This window comes from Babylonia areolata, chromosome 27 (genome assembly GCF_041734735.1).
Source record: "Babylonia areolata isolate BAREFJ2019XMU chromosome 27, ASM4173473v1, whole genome shotgun sequence".
Taxonomy (NCBI): domain Eukaryota; kingdom Metazoa; phylum Mollusca; class Gastropoda; order Neogastropoda; family Buccinidae; genus Babylonia; species Babylonia areolata.
In genome coordinates this window covers 38,213,141-38,230,449 of record NC_134902.1, presented here as the reverse complement: position 1 = coordinate 38,230,449, position 17,309 = coordinate 38,213,141, and the positions used below count along the sequence as shown (strand labels likewise).

General features: G+C 45.8%; 1 protein-coding gene across 1 annotated transcript in view; it reads right to left on the bottom strand.

Annotated features, from left to right (window-relative positions):
• The window catches only part of LOC143301078 (soluble guanylate cyclase 88E-like), a 28,198-nt gene that overhangs the window by 10,337 nt on the left and 552 nt on the right, over nucleotides 1-17,309 (bottom strand). The window contains exons 2-5 of the mRNA XM_076615084.1: nucleotides 14,853-14,982; nucleotides 6,121-6,258; nucleotides 2,671-2,817; nucleotides 524-683 (exon numbers count right to left, since the gene is read on the bottom strand). Coding sequence (XP_076471199.1) covers nucleotides 524-683; nucleotides 2,671-2,817; nucleotides 6,121-6,258; nucleotides 14,853-14,982 — 575 coding nt within the window. The remainder of the gene's footprint in view (nucleotides 1-523; nucleotides 684-2,670; nucleotides 2,818-6,120; nucleotides 6,259-14,852; nucleotides 14,983-17,309) is intronic.

The following is a 17,309-nucleotide window of genomic DNA, read 5'->3' as shown; positions in this document are numbered from 1 at the left end:
ACACACATTACACACAGATAAACACGCACATGCATGCATGCGCATGAAATTTACACACTAACACACATTACACACAGATAAACGCACACACGCTCATGCACACACGCACACACATTACTCACGCATGCGCGTGCACACACACACACACACACACACACACACATTACACACAGATAAACACACACACACACATTACACACAAATAAACACACACACACACATTACACACAGATAAACACACACACACACATTACACACAGATAAACACACACGCACACATTACACACAGATAAACACACACGCACACATTACACACACACACACACACACACACACACACACACACACACACACACACACACACATTACACACACACACACATTACATACAGATAAACACACATTACACACAGATAAACACACACATTACACATACACATTACACACAGATAAACACACACATTACACACACACATTACACACACACACACACATTCACACACACACACACACACACACACACCAGTGCGGATGGTGAGGGGCACTTTCTGCAGGGGACATTTGACCTGGCGGGACACGGACAGGAACTCCAGAGCCAGGTCTGCCATGCGCTGCGTGTGGCCCTCCTTGCTACCCTCCACTCCCCCGGCCACCATGTACTCCGCTTCCGCCCGCGTCTCCACCTGCAACGTTTGTTCGTCCGTGTGTTTTAACTCTCTCCATACGAACGGCGAAAGAGACGACGTTAACAGCGTTTCACCCCAGTAACCATCATCAAAATATTGCAAGCGGAAGGCTCTTATACTGAAGAGGTGAATGTTGACAAAGAATACCACAATTCTGACGACGGAAGCTAAAGGTTGGGTCATTCAGACACCCACTGGACATCCGAGGGGTCCGTGTAGAGGAGAAGAGAGGACTGGCCGTACTGAGTGAGTTAATCAACGGTTATCCACAATTGTCATATTTGACGAAAAGCCATCACTTTCCCCCACCACCCTACCCTTGCCTGAAATCATCATCACTTCTTTCCCTGTTATTCCTCTCCTCAATTACCATTTAAAAACAAACAACACACACACACACACACACACACACACACACACACACACACACACACACACAGTGTGTATATATATATATATATATATATATATATATATATATAGCCCGAAGGAGTATGCATGCTGGTTACGTTCCTGTTTCAACAACTGACCCACTGATTGCTGACATGAATTACAGGATGGGATACATTATCTTAACAAATGGTCTCTGAGTAATTAATTGGACACAACTTTCTGAGAGTGAACAATAAAAGTTGTGTCTTGTCTTATCTTGTACATTATCCTATCCCTATACCTAACGTGTGTATGTGATTCTCTGCATGCATATACACACACGAGGGTGGATGGAGAGTGGCGGATTGTGGGGGTCAGGGGCAGGAAAAGGGGAGGGGGAGGGAGGGGGGGGGATCAGGCACAAGCAGGTCTGTACATTTGTTGAATCTGGGAGATCGGAATAATCTCCATCCTTTACCCACCAGGTGCTGTGAACGGAATTCAAACCAAAAACCATCTGATTAAAAGTCCAACGCTTTTACCCACTCGGCTGATGCACCAGTCCCGTCAGTCCAACACTCACATCGGTTCAAACTGCACCACATATATATTTGTATTTATATTTGTATATCTTTTTATCACAACAGATTTCTCTGTGTGAAATTCAGGCTGCTCTCCCCAGGGAGAGCGTGTCGCTATACTACAGCGCCACCCTTTTTTTGGTATTTTTTCCTGCGTGCCGTTTTTTATTTGTTTTTCCTATCGAAGTGGATTTTTCTACAGAATTTTGCCAGGAACAACCCTTTTGTTGCCGTGGGTTCTTTTACATGCGCTAAGTGCATGCTGCATACGGGACCTCGGTTTATTGTCTCATCCAAATGACTAGCCTCCAGACCACCACTCAAGATCTAGTGGAGGGGGAGAAAATATTGGCGATTGAACCAGCGCGCTCAGATTCTCTCGCTTTCAAGGTGGACGCATTACCTCCAGGCCATCATCACTCCACACATCATTCTGGCACCATCCTCAAAGATACTCACCAAAGCTTTGAAAAAAAAGAAAGAAAAAAAAAGGCACAACTATTTCCCAGCAAAGGGAGAGTATCCTACTTTTCACCTTTGCTGTGAACCTGAATGACTATTCCACCACAAAACATACAGCCCACCCCATGCACCACCCCACCCCCCCGCACCCCCACCCCCCCCTCCACCCCTCCCTCCCACCCACCCCTCACCTTGAAGAGATGGTGTCGCTCAACGATGGGATCAAAACATACAGCCCCCCTCCCCTCCCTCCCATCCACCCCTCACCTTGAAGAGATGGTGTCGCTCAACGATGGGATCAAAACATACAGCCCCCCCCCCTCCCTCCCACCCACCCCTCACCTTGAAGAGATGGTGTCGCTCAACGATGGGATCAAAACATACAGCCCCCCCCCCTCCCCTCCCTCCCACCCCTCACCTTGAAGAGATGGTGTCGCTCAACGATGGGATCAAAACATACAGCCCCCCCCCTCCCCTCCCTCCCAGCCACCCCTCACCTTGAAGAGATGGTGTCGCTCAACGATGGGATCAAAACATACAGCCCCCCACCCCTCCCATCCACCCCTCACCTTGAAGAGATGGTGTCGCTCAACGATGGGATCCAGAAGGCTGAGGGAGAAGTTGATGAGCTGGACCACGGCGTGGGCATGCACTGTGTTCACGATCCTGTCGAAGCCCATGAAGCCACTGAACAGTATCGTCACCCTGTCGAAAGCCTGAGGAAACAAAAAAGACAATAAAAATTTAAAAAAAGAATAAAAAATATCACATCATTATATCAACATTCAGGCTACTGAATAGTATTGTCACTCTGTCGAAAGCCTAAGGGAAAAAAACACAAACAAACAATAACCACACATCACACAATCATATCAACATGCACGCCACTGAACACTATCATCACCCTGTCGAAAGCCTGAAGAAAAAAAAGACATAATAAAATTAAAAAAAGAATAAAACATATCACATCATTATGTCAACATTCAGGCTACTGAACAGTATTGTCACCCTATCGAAAGCCTAAGGGAAAAAAACAAACAAAAAAAACAATAACCACACATCACACAATCATATCAACATGCACGCCACTGAACAGTATCGTCACCCTATCAAAAGCCTGAAGAAACAAAACAACAAAAATAAATTACAATAACAACATATCACACAATCATAATATGTGCGTACGAAGGGAGGGGACCGCTTATGAATATGTGAGAGAGAGAGAGAGAGAGAGAGAGAGGAAGAGAGAGAGAGAGAGAGAGAGAGAGAGAGGAAGAGAGAGATAATGACAAAGACAGAGAGACAGACAAACACATTCAGATTCAGACACAGTGTGTGTTTGTGTATGCACGTGTGCGCATGCGTGTGTGTGTGCGTGTGCGTATACACACATATACACAATATATGCATGCACATGAGTGTTTGTGTGTGCGTGCATGTGTGTTTGTATGTTTGTGTGCGTGCGCGCGTGTGTGTGTGTGTGTGTGCGAGTGCAGACAATGGCAATATAAATGTTAGAAATGACAGGGCATAACTGACAGGGCCTAACTGACACTTGAGGGCTCCTTGCCGGAATGATGACAGGGTGATAATCAATAAGCTGATTTCACAGAGTGCTCCACTGGCTATCGGCCCACACTTCAATGAATACCTTTGTTTTCAGGGCATATGCGCTGACACGTGCGCGTGCGTGCCAACACACACATACACGCACGTTTGAGCAAACACACATATGCACACGCGCGCACACAAAAATTTAGGCACACACACACACACACACACACACACACACACACACACACGTGCGCGCGCGCGTGAGCAAACACACATTTACACTCGCGCATTCACAAAGATATAACTTCCGCGCTGACACACACACGCACACACGCGCGCGCGCACATTCACACGCATGAACATATACACAAGCACACAAACGCACGCGCGCGCGCACGCACGCTCCCGGTCCTTAACATCAGAAAAGTTTCCTGTCCTTACCTCAAAAGATGACTCCTGTATTTCAAACCAGTGTCCTTAACACGTTCCCTATCCTTACCCCCACAGTTATTTCCTGTCCAGCACACAAGTGTTTTCCGCCCTTTCCTCACAGGCGAGTCATGTATCTATTCCTCTTCCTCTGCGTTCGTGGGCTGCAGCTCTCAAGTTCACTCGTTTGTACACACGCGGGCTTTTACGTGTATGACCGTTTTTACTGTTTTTACCCCGCCATGTAGGCAGCCATACTCCGCTTTCGAGGGTGTGCATGTTGGGTATGTTCTTGTTTCCACAACCCATTGAACGTTGACATGGATTACAGGATCTTTAACATGCGTAATTGATCTGCTTGCGTATACACACGAAGGGGGTTCAAGCACTAGCAAGTCTGCACATATGTTGACCTGGGAGATCGGAAAAATCTCCACCCTTTTCCCACCAGGCGCCGTCACCGAGATTCGAACCTGGGACCCTCAGATTGAAAGTCCAATGCTTTAACTCTCTCCATACGAACGGCGAAAGAGAGGACGTTAACAGCGTTTCACCCCAATTACCACCATCAAAATATTGCATGTGGAAGGCTCTTATACTGAAGAGGTGAATGTTGACAAAGAATACCACAATTCTGACGACGGAAGCTAAAGGTTGGGTCATTCAGACACCCACTGGACATCCGAGGGGTCTGTGTAGAGGAAAAGAGAGGACTGGCCGTACTGAGTGAGTTAACCACTCGGCTATTGCGCCCGTCGAGTCATGTCTCTGACATCAGACAAGTCTCCTGTCCTTGACACAAGTTGCCTGTCCTAAAGTAGAGGGTTATTTCCTGTTATTTTTTTCCACGTGTTCCTTGATGTTAACACCACACAGCACTGATTTCCTGCCCTTCATGACCTCACAGGTATTCCTCGACTCTGACGTCACACAGGTTTCCTGTCCTTGACGTCACACAAAACTCCTGCCCTTAACACCACGCGCGCTTCCTGTCCTTAACTCCAGTTTCCTGTCCTTACGTTTCCTGTCCTTAACTCCAGTTTCCTGTCCTTACGTTTCCTGTCCTTAACTCCAGTTTCCTGTCCTTACGTTTCCTGTCCTTAACTCACGTTCCCTGTCCTTGACTCATTCTCTGTTCTTAAAACAAGTTTTCTGTCCATACCTTGCAGGTGTTTCCGGTCCTCAGTGTCACACAAGATTCATGTCCCAATTGTCATCACCTCTCAGGTGTCATTCCTGTTGCAGCAAGGTTGTCTACCATCTTCAGGTAAATCAGTCAAGTGATTTTCCTCCCCTTAATCTCCAGGTAAATCGGTCACAAGTGATTTACCTCCCTTTACTTGGAGCATTATTTCCCCCCAGTTCTTTTATATATATATATACATATATAATAATTTTGAACACTTCCTAATAAAATGGAATTATAAATTTTATGTATTAGAATTCAGTAAGATTATATTTCATAAGGTTTCGATATCATCAGGTCAGAAAGCCTAATCAGTTTAAACTGATTGATTTGAAGGCATTTTGGCGTGACTGTTCAACTTAAAAATCTACACAGTAAAACAAAATACCGTCTCCAAACTGCTTTCACCTGGACAAGATCCTTAACTGACACACTGACCTTACTACACCATCAAATTGACCTTATCTCACACGGGTATTTCTCTGTACTTTTTTCACAGATATTTTTTGGTTCACACTACACAGGTAATTTCTTTGTAGATATTTCCCTGTTCTAAATCTCACAGATGTTTTCTGGTTCACACACCACACATGTAATTTCTCTATAGCTGTTTCCTGTTTTGAATCCCGCAGGTGTTTTCCGGTTCACACCACACAGATAATTTCTTTGTCGATGTTTCCCGGTTCACACCACACAGATAATTTCTATCTAGGTGTTTTCCTGTTTGCGCCTCACAAATAATTTATTTCTAGGTGTTTTCCTATTTGCACCACACAGGTAAATTCTTCATAGGTGTTTTCCTGTTCGCACCACACAGGTAATTTCTTTATATCTGTCTACAAGTTCTCACCTCACAGGTGTTTTCCTGGCGCAGCATCTTGCTAGCGATGTTGGGGGGCACCAGGTATCGGAAGAACCTCTCACGAATGGCGTATTCGTTGGATTGTAGCTCCAGGTTCTTCTCGATCCTGGCGCTGATCTTCTTTTCCTGGAGAACACACACACACCCAGTGTGTATTGCTGTGTCAGAATTATTCAAAAGGCGCCACAATGTGCTTTAAAATGATAACTCACAACAAAAAGACTTTTCACGTTCATGCTTAACACACACACACAAGCATCAGAACGAAGTCAAGAATGGCCGGGAAACGCATCAGTTGTGCGTGTGGGCAACGTGTGTGAGAGAGAGAAAGACTGAGCTCGCGGTTTTTACAGACTGTTCCTGAGAGCGTGTTAAAGACAGGAAGGAAGGGAGGGGGGGAGAGAGAGAGAGAACAGGACAGACACTGACGGAGACAGATGGATGAACTGACGGAAGAACACACAAACAGAAAAACACGGAAACGAGTCACACATACACACCCAGTCACAAGGGAAACAACGACAGAGAGCGAGACAAAGACAACACACGGAACAACAAGAAAAAAAAAAGACACACACAAAAATAACTACAGGTTCATAGAAACAGAGACAAAAAGAAAGATTGGGCATGTGACGGACTGAGAGAGAGAGGGGGGTGGGGAGTGAAAGACAAAGAGATAGAAAGTAACAAGTGTGACAAAACCCTTTTTTTATCCACGTCGAGAGAAGAAGGGGAGGAGAGACAGAGACAAACACAGATAAACCGAGACAAAACACAGATAAACACACACACGGATAAACAGAGACAAACACAGACAAAACAAAGACAGAGACAAACACAGATAAAGAGACACAGATAAACAGAGACAAACAAAAACAGAGACAAACAGATAAAGAGACAAACAAAGACAGAGACAAACACAGATAAACACACACACGGATAAACAGAGACAAACACAGACAAAACAAAGACAGAGACAAACACAGATAAACAGAGACAAACACAGATAAACACACACACGGATAAACAGAGACAGACACAGACAACAGAGACAAACAAAGACAGAGACAAACACAGATAAACAAACACAAAGACAGAGATAAACACAGATAAACACACACACCGATAAACAGAGACAAACACAGATAAACACAGTCAAACAGAGACAAACACAAACACAGACAGACAGACAACGATAACGATAGCAACAACAATGACAATCTTTATTCCGATGAAAGCCAAAGCCCCTTACTGATGGGGGTCACACTGTAAGAAGATAAAGAACAAGACTCACTTGTGATAAATTAAGTCCCCTAGCATTAATTACAGAGTCATTTCCCTTTTTTACTATCTGCACCAAAACGTTTGGAAATTTTTTAAAAATTCCATCCTTAGCAAAAGAAGTTCCTGTTTGAACAAAAAATGATAATAATGACTCCTCTTGTTGTTGGGTCAGAATAAGAGGTCAAAATGCCAAGTTTAGATAATACAAAAAATATAAATATAACAGTAAATGCAGTTTGCATATAATTAGGCTTCTTTTTTATTTTTTGTGCCCATCCCAGAGGTGCAATGTTGTTTTAAACAAGATGACTGGAAACAACTGAATTTTTCCTATTTTTATGCCAAATTTGGTGTCAACTGACAAAATATTTGCAGAGAAAATGTCAATGTTAAAGTTTACCACGGACACACACACACACACACACACACACACACACACACACACACACAGAGAGAGACAACCGAACACCGGGTTAAAACATACTCACTTTGTTTACACAAGTGAGTCAAAAATAACGCAACAACATCGACAACATAAATGACCCCCCACCCCCACCCCCACCCCTCCCTCAAAATAGCTAATACAATCCAGTTCCATTCACCAAGTAAATAAAATATTCGCAATATCTTCCGTCCTTCTTCATACATAGATGACAAAGTCAGAGTGAAGAGAGAGAGAGAGAGATAGTGAGAGAGAGAGAGAGAGAGTGAGAGAGACTCAAGTCATCTGGATTGTAAATTTCCTCTGCCTGTTTCCCATCTTGAAAACCAATCAGTTCCCTACTCTGTGTGTGTGTGTGTGTGTGTGTATGTGAGCGTACGTGCGTGCGGAGGGTATATGTGTATATGTATGTACGTGTGTATGTACGTATCAAGTCAACTGGAGATTTTGTTTCATGATGGTCAGTTGAATGAGCTACAATTGCTTTTTTTTTTTTTCTTTTTTTTACATCAAGCCATCGACGTGTGTGTGTGTGTGTGTGTGTGTGTGTGTGTGTGTGTGTGTGAGTGTGTGTGTGAGTGGGCAGGGGAATGAGGTGTAGGAATTATAATGGGCGTTTGTGTGCATGCATGGATATACGTAGGGAGAGGGTGGGGGAGACACGTATGTGAGTATGTGTGTGCGTTAGAATATTATTTGGAGATAATGATATTAATGAAATTTGGTAACTTGATTTGTTAATTTTTTTTTAATCATACCTTCCCTCAAATCAGAATTTCCTTGTGTTGCTCAGTTAATATTTTATTCAAATGGTTGCGAAAATGTCAGTACAACAAACAGTTAATCTGACAATAAATGGTTTCAGTCAGTCAGTGTCTGTGTCTGTGTGTCAGCGTGTGTGCCTGTGTGTCCTCAAGCATGAAAGAGTGTGTCTGCATGATTCTCAGATATGTACATGTATGCAGGGGAGTGCAGGCGCGCGCTCACTGGCACGCGTTTGTGCGCACGCGTGTGTGTGTGTGTGTGGGCCTATGTAAGCGTGCTGAGTGCCTATCAATCAACAATCTGCACGACTACTGTCTATGCGAGCCGTCGGAGGGCGCACACAATGTGCATGTTTCTGTTGGCCAGACACATCACCAGACGTACTGATGGGACGTGAGTGTGTGTGTGTGTGTGTGTGTGTGTGTGCGTGCGTGTGTGCGTGTGTGTTTTTGTGTGTGTGTGTCTGTGTCTGTGTGTCTGTGTGTGTTTTCGTGTGTGTGTGTGTGTGTGTGTGCCTATGTGTGTGTGTTTTCGTGTGTGTGTGTCTGCGTGTGTGTGTGTGTGTGTGTGTGTGTGTGTGCGTGCGTGGGTGTGTGTGTGTGTGTGTCTATGCGTGTGTGTGTGTGTGTGAGGGTGTGTGTGTGTCTGTGTGTGTGTGTGTGCGTGTGTGTGTGTGTGTGCATGCGCGTGCGTGTGTGTGTGTGCGTGCGCGTGCATGTGTGCATGTGTGTGTGTGTGTGCACGCGCGCGTGTGAGAGAGAGAAAGAGAGATTTCAGAAAGAGACTGCAGACGCTTTTTATCGACTCGGACCAATCTCCATCACTTATCGTCAGCCAGCTCCCCAGACTGACTGCAGAGTTTTGCGGTATGGAGTGAAAGAAAAGCCAGCTGGAGGGTCATTGTGGTGTCCATCAAATCAGCCATGTCCAGTGCTTTCCAAGGCTCCAAATACACGCCAAGTCCCACTGGCCGGTACAACTAAATCACTTATCTGTCTTGATTTATTTATTTATTATTCATTCGTTCATCGAGACGTCTTGCATTAGCGTGTATTTTTGAAGCTCTATGCGTTTTTCAATAGCACTAGAAGCATTCACTCACTCAAAAACCCGCACACAAACATACACATATTTATTATGAGAAACGCAGGTAACTCAGTGAGGATATTCAAAACACACACATACACACACACACACACACACCCACCCACACACACACACACACACACACACACACACTTCGGGCGAACACGTGGAAATGCTCTCTCCACATGTCCGTTGGGCAGCTAATTTTTCATTGACAGTGGAAGGGTGAGTCAGCAGTCCGCTACAGTGCTGACCTGTCGCAACCCCGCCCCCCTCCCTTCTCCCCCCAACACCCTCCCCTTTTCACCGAGATAGGGTGTGTTCTGTTAACTCTCTCCATACAAACGGCGAAAGAGACGACGTTAACAGCGTTTCATCCCAATTACCATCATCAAAATATTACAAGCGGAACGCTCTTTACTGAAGAGGTGAATGTTGACAAAGAATACCACAGTTCTGACGACGGAAGCTAAAGGTTGGGTCATTCAGACACCCACTGGACATCCGAGGGGTCTGTGTAGAGGAGAAGAGAGGACTGGCCGTACTGAGTGAATTAATAAAGTTTCACAGCTGGTTTCTCAAGGAGGCGTCACTGCGTTCAGACAAATCCATATACATTGTATCACATCCCCTAGACAGACCAGCAGCGTAACTCAATGCGCTAACTTGTGAGGCCTTGAGTGCATGCATATGTATTTGTGTACCCATCAGAGTGCCTACGACCCAACACTCGGCTTATATCACAGATTGACATAAGTTTACATTTCGGCCAACAGCAAAGTGAGAGCTGTATTATCAGTGGTTTCTCCAGTCAATGGGAAATCATTTACAGCTTAGTCTTTTGTGGAGGACTATGACTCTCAAACTAGGAGGCAAAATTGCACTGGCTCTTAGAGCTGCAGCCTTGTGGGCTAGCTGGCCTTTGGGAACCATCCCAACGCCGACTGTCCTAAAACCCTCTTGGCCGAGAGAGTGGGGATGTAACTTGGGCAAGACACTCTCCACTATAATCAAATTCTAGCCCAAATAGTCGGAACAGCAGTTGCCTCCTCTGCTGCTGTGATGGTCATAGTCGGACACGACTGACTATCATATATATAGAGTGTATTTCATCTTCTAAACTTTGCCAGAGGACAACACTCTCGTTGCCATGAGTTCTTTTTCAGTGCGCCAAATGCGTGCTGCACACGGGGCCTCGGTTCATCGTCTCATGACCAGACGCTTAGTTTGATTTTCCAGTCAAACTTAACTGGGAGAAAGGGTGAGAGCGGGATTCGAACCCAGACTCTCACGGACGCAGATGAGCGTCTCATCCTTTCTGCCACTTTCCTTTGTGAATATAACACGTCAGCGCTGACACGGCAGAAGTGACTTGGAATTATCTGTGGGAACTGTGTGTGACTATTTTCTTCTTGCTGTTTGTTACGAGAAGAAAAAAAGATGTAATCTTTCCCTGTACTATATAATGAATGAGGTCTTGAGTTGTCACTGCTATACCGGTAGTTACTTTCACTAATGGTCTCCCTAGGTCTACTTAGCGAGGGCTGGGGACAGTGTGTGGGGAGTCAACCTGTCGCCAGGACAAATGAACAGGAGGAGTGATGGCCCAATGGTAACTCGTCCGCCTAGGAAGCAAAAGAATCTCAGTGCACAGGTTTGAACCCCTCACTCGCCCTGTATTTTCTCCCCCTCAATCAGACCTTGAATGGTGGTCTAGATGCTAGTCATTCGGATAAGGCGATAAACCGATGTCCCATGTGCAGCATGCACTTAGCGCACGTAAGAGAACACACGGCAACAAAAATGGTTGTCCATGACAAAATTCTGTAGAAATCCACTTTGATAGGACAACAAATACACTTGCATGCTGAAGAAAGGGCGGAGTTGGGGGGTGGAGGGGTGGGGAACGGGTGGCGCTGCACTGTGGCAACACGCATTCCCTCCCCTGGAGAGAGCAGACCAAATTTCCCACAGAGAAATGTGTTGTGACAAACTATATCCACTTTTCTTCACCTGTACTTTTTCCATTTAGTTTCGTTTCGAAGACGGCAAAAGTTGTACATTGGTTAATGATATTGTAAAATATACTCTACATCCCCCCCCTCCCCCCCACTCTCTTCAAAGCCGTTAAGGAGGCCAGTACAAGAGTGGAGGGGAAGAAATGGAGGGAATAAATTATATTAAATGTTATGAACCAATTCACTTTTTGCCGTCTTCGAAACGAAAGATTACTGGGGGAAATGTGGATATATAATAATAATAATAATAATAATAATGGTATTTATATAGCGCTGAATCTTGTGCATAGACAAATCTAAGCGCTTTCGCACCAGTCATTCTCACGCACGCATAACTCTAAAACTGGAGAAACTGAAGATACAATACAATACGATACGATACGATACGATACAATACACAATGCAATGCACTGCAATGCAATGCAACTTTTTCCATCTTTGAAACGAAAGAAGTAGAGAGGAAGAACTGTGGACATTGCCCAAAACACAATACAATGCAATAGTTTTGGGGGCAATACAACACAACACAATACAATGCAATAGTTTTGGGGGCAATACAACACAATACAATGCAATAGTTTTGGGGACAATACAACACAACACAATACAATGCAATAGTTTTGGGGACAATACAACACAACACAATACAATGCAATAGTTTTGGGGACAATACAACACAACACAATACAATACAATAGTTTTGGGGGCAATACAACACAATACAATACAATGCAATAGTTTTGGGGACAATACAACACAACACAATGCAATAGTTTTGGGGGCAATACAACACAACACAATACAATGCAATAGTTTTGGGGGCAATACAACACAATACAATACAATAGTTTTGGGGACAATACAACACAACACAATACAATACAATAGTTTTGGGGGCAATACAACACAATACAATACAATGCAATAGTTTTGGGGGCAATACAACACAACACAATACAATGCAATAGTTTTGGGGGCAATACAACACAATACAATACAATACAATGCAATAGTTATCAGTCAATGTGAAACCCCGAGACGCCGGTGTTCCTCAGTCCCAAGCACACTTGCAAGGATTACATGCAACACGAAACGAAGGCGAGGCGGAAAGCAGATGGCTGTCCTTACCTCTGGAAAAAGTTGGTCTGAAGAAAACCTAGCCCTACTGAGTCTGGAGAACCTAGAAACTACTGCCGCGATGTGGGGGCGGGGAGGGGGGGGGGCGGAGGTAATGTCCACGTTTCTTCCCCCCTGTACCTTTCCGTTTTATAAGACGGACAAAACTTTTGAATTGGTTAAATAACATTGTAATCTTTACTCCACATTTCTTCCCTTCTACTCTTTGACTGGCCTTCTTTACGTCTCTTGACAGGGGAAGAAATGTAGAGTAAAAAAACAATATTGTTACTTTTACAAATCTGCGATTTTCCGTCTAAGGAACGAAACTGAATGGAAAGAACAGAGGGGGAAGAAATATGGATATTGCCGGGGGGGGGAAAAAAACAACAACAAATATGCCCGCACGTTCCTAGCGTGTCTCGCGAGAAGCTTGCCGGACTAGCGTGTGAGAAAGGCGCTGTGAGAAAGGCGCTGTGAGAAAGGCGCTGTGAGAAAGGTGCTGTGCTGTGAGAAAGGCGCTGTGAGAAAGGTGCTGTGAGAAAGGGGCTGTGAGAAAGGTGAGAAAGGCGCTGTGAGAAAGGGGATGTTTGAAAGGGGCTGTGAGAAAGGGGCTGTGAGAAAGGGGCTGTTTGAAAGGGGCTGTGAGAAAGGGGCTGTGAGAAAGGCGAGAAAGGTGCTGTGAGAAAGGCGCTGTGAGAAAGACGCTGTGAGAAAGGTGAGAAAGGCGCTGTGAGAAAGGTGAGAAAGGTGCTGTGAGAAAGGTGCTGTGAGAAAGGCGCTGTGAGAAAGGTGAGAAAGGCGCTGTGAGAAAGGTGCTGTGAGAAAGGTGCTGTGAGAAAGGTGCTGTGAGAAAGGTGAGAAAGGCGCTGTGAGAAAGGTGCTGTGAGAAAGGTGAGAAAGGCGCTGTGAGAAAGGTGAGAAAGGTGCTGTGAGAAAGGTGCTGTGAGAAAGGTGAGAAAGGTGCTGTGAGAAAGGTGAGAAAGGCGCTGTGAGAAAGGCGCTGTGAGAAAGGTGAGAAAGGTGCTGTGAGAAAGGCGCTGTGAGAAAGGCGAGAAAGGTGCTGTGAGAAAGGTGCTGTGAGAAAGGTGAGAAAGGTGCTGTGAGAAAGGTGCTGTGAGAAAGGTGAGAAAGGTGCTGTGAGAAAGGCGCTGTGAGAAAGGTGAGAAAGGTGCTGTGAGAAAGGTGCTGTGAGAAAGGTGAGAAAGGTGCTGTGAGAAAGGCGCTGTGAGAAAGGCGCTGTGAGAAAGGTGCTGTGAGAAAGGCTCAGTGAGAAAGGTGCTGTGAGAAAGGCTCAGTGAGAAAGGTGCTGTGACAAAGGCGAGAAAGGCGCTGTGAGAAAGGCGCTGTGAGAAAGGCGCTGTGAGAAAGGCCCTGTGAGAAAGGCGAGAAAGGCGCTGTGAGAAAGGCGCTGTGAGAAAGGTGCTGTGAGAAAGGTGCTGTGAGAAAGGCGAGAAAGGCGCTGTGAGAAAGGCGCTGTGAGAAAGGCGCTGTGAGAAAGGTGCTGTGAGAAAGGCGAGAAAGGCGCTGTGAGAAAGGCTCAGTGAGAAAGGCTCAGTGAGAAAGGCGCTGTGAGAAAGGTGCTGTGAGAAAGGCGCTGTGAGAAAGGCGAGAAAGGCGCTGTGAGAAAGGCTCAGTGAGAAAGGCGCTGTGAGAAAGGTGCTGTGAGAAAGGCGCTGTGAGAAAGGCGCTGTGAGAAAGGCGAGAAAGGCGCTGTGAGAAAGGTGCTGTGAGAAAGACGCTGTGAGAAAGGCGCTGTGAGAAAGGCGCTGTGAGAAAGGTGCTGTGAGAAAGGCGCTGTGAGAAAGGCTCAGTGAGAAAGGTGCTGTGAGAAAGGCGCTGTGAGAAAGGTGCTGTGAGAAAGGCGCTGTGAGAAAGGCGCTGTGAGAAAGGTGCTGTGAGAAAGGTGCTGTGAGAAAGGCGCTGTGAGAAAGGTGCTGTGAGAAAGGCGCTGTGAGAAAGGTGCTGTGAGAAAGGCGCTGTGAGAAAGGCGCTGTGTCCTGACTGACCTTTTCAGTGTAGTACTCCAGGTTAGCGGCACTCTCGAAGCCCCCAATGACGGCACTGACGCTGTGGTCAAACATGTTGAGGTCAGACAGGTACAGCCCCAGGTTCTGCAGCTCTTTCAGGTTCCGCACACTGCCGACAGTTCAACAGTTCAGTATAACATGGGGTGTTATAGCAATCTAATCAATATCAGAAGATATCGAAACTTAAAAAAGCGCCTGTCGTCGGTGGGAGACCAAGCTCTAAGCGCGTTACAAACACGGGGTCATTTGCACCACAGGCTGCCTGCCCGACTGACGGCTGCCACTGGGCGCTCATCATTCGTTTCCTGTGTCACTCAGTCAGATTTCAGGCACGCACACATACACACTCAAACAGACATGTAACATTTTATGTGCATATCCGTTTTTGTTTTTGTTTTTTACCCCGCCATGTAGGCAGCCATACTGCGTTTTCAGGGGTGTGCATGCTGGGTATGTTCCTGTTTCCAAACCCACCGAACACTGACCAGGATAACAGGATCTTTTACGTGCGTATTTGATCTTCTGCGTGCGTATACACACGAAGGAGGTTCAGGCACTAGCAGGTCTGCACATATGTTGACCTGGGAGATCGGAAAATCTCCACCCTTTACCCACCAGGCGCCGTTACCGAGTTTCGAACCCGGGACCCTCAGACTGAAAGTTGAACGCTTTAACCACTCGGCTATTGCGCCCGTCGGATCCACTGATCCACTGATCACTTCTACAATACTGACAAGTGTACCAAACCATCGAGCAGGACATTGGACCTTATGGAGGTCTGGCTGCTGAAGAAGAAGAGAGAGAGAAAGCTATGCTGGTATGGCCAAGATCCAACGGCATGCTGTAACGAATCTGGGCAAAATCCACATTTCTTTCCTTCTGTTCTTCTTGTGACTGGCGGAGTGATCGCCCATGCCTAGTTGTGAACAATACTGTTTCCGCCTTCAGGGGAAGAATTGTGGGTACAGTCTGGTTCCGCGACTAAGCCATTATTGTCGTTAGTAGGGGGCTTAGTAGGTGGTGTCCTAAGTACGTTAAAACAGAACAGGCACCACTGAACACCACCGAAGTGACTCAGCAGCAGTGCAGGGTCTCCTCTGGTGTGTGGCCTCCTGGCGGCCTAACATCGATGGTTCCCTGTGGACTGCCGACGCTGGAACTACGACGGACAAACCCGGGTGTGGCCGTGTATGGGGGAATCTAAATGAGCGGCGTGGGAGTAATGCCACTGAAACGGTGCAGTTGACGGGGCAGCAACCAAAAAAAAAAAAAAAAAAAAAAAGAATTGTGGGTAATGCCCAAATCTGGTTAACACTTCTGTGCGGCACCGCAATGATTCTTCACTCGTTTGAAAATGACTTTCTTTTTTTTTATCCTAAAATTGCATTTAATCTTAATCACTGACCGTGACCCACTGGTGCAGACTTCGGCAGGGGACTGATTCCTGTCCTGTGCAAACTGGCCTACAACTCCCCCCAGGCGAACAAAACATAAGTCGCTGCTGCTAATGACCTCCCTTTGTATATTACCTCCTTTCAGCATGTGCATGCAGCACCTTCAGTCTCTGAAGGCAGCCATCTTTCATTCCTGCAACCTGTGCATCTAAGCGGATAAGGGTTAGTTGTTCTTCTTCTTCGCATCATCTATCCTTCTGTGTCATCTCAGCAGCACGACTCCTCTCTTCAGCAACCTGACTAGCTCGCGTGCGCCGGAGAAAAACACTCAGCATTACCACGTGATGTCCTGTAGCCAATCGCTGCACAGCACAGTCACGTGATTTGACGCCAAGCTATGCAGTGCATGCTTTACGATTTATTCGTGCGGCACAAGTTTTTTTTCCTCTTTCCACCGTAATGCTTTACAGAAACCTCGGGTGGATAAGATTCTTTAGGTCTGATCAACGGGTTGGGTTTTTGCGAAGATCACGCGTCTGCTCCTTTTATTATACTCTTATTTGTATTTGTTATTTCTCTTTTTATCACAACATATTTCTCTGTGAAATTCGGACTGCTCTCACCAGGGAGAGCGCGTCGCTACAATACATGCTGCACACGGGACCTCGGTTTGTCGTCTCATCCGAATGACTAGCGTCCAGGCCACCACTCATGGTCTAGTGGAGGTGGAGAAAATACCAGCAGCTGAGCCGTGATTCGAACCAGCGCGCTCAGATTCTCTCGCTTCCTAGGCGGACGCGTTGCCTCAGGGCCAGCACTCCATATATATATTTATATATATATATATATATATATATATATATATATATAACACAGTAGATCGTGTAGTGTAGCGTATATGGACCAGTTCACATGCTTTGACGCCTCTTTGAAACTGTTTAGTTTCTGAAACAAACTTACACATCAACGATCCAAAGTGACCGAAGATCAACCAGAGACTTATCTCTGTCTGCCTGCCACAAGGTCTGTCGATGCCTGTGCG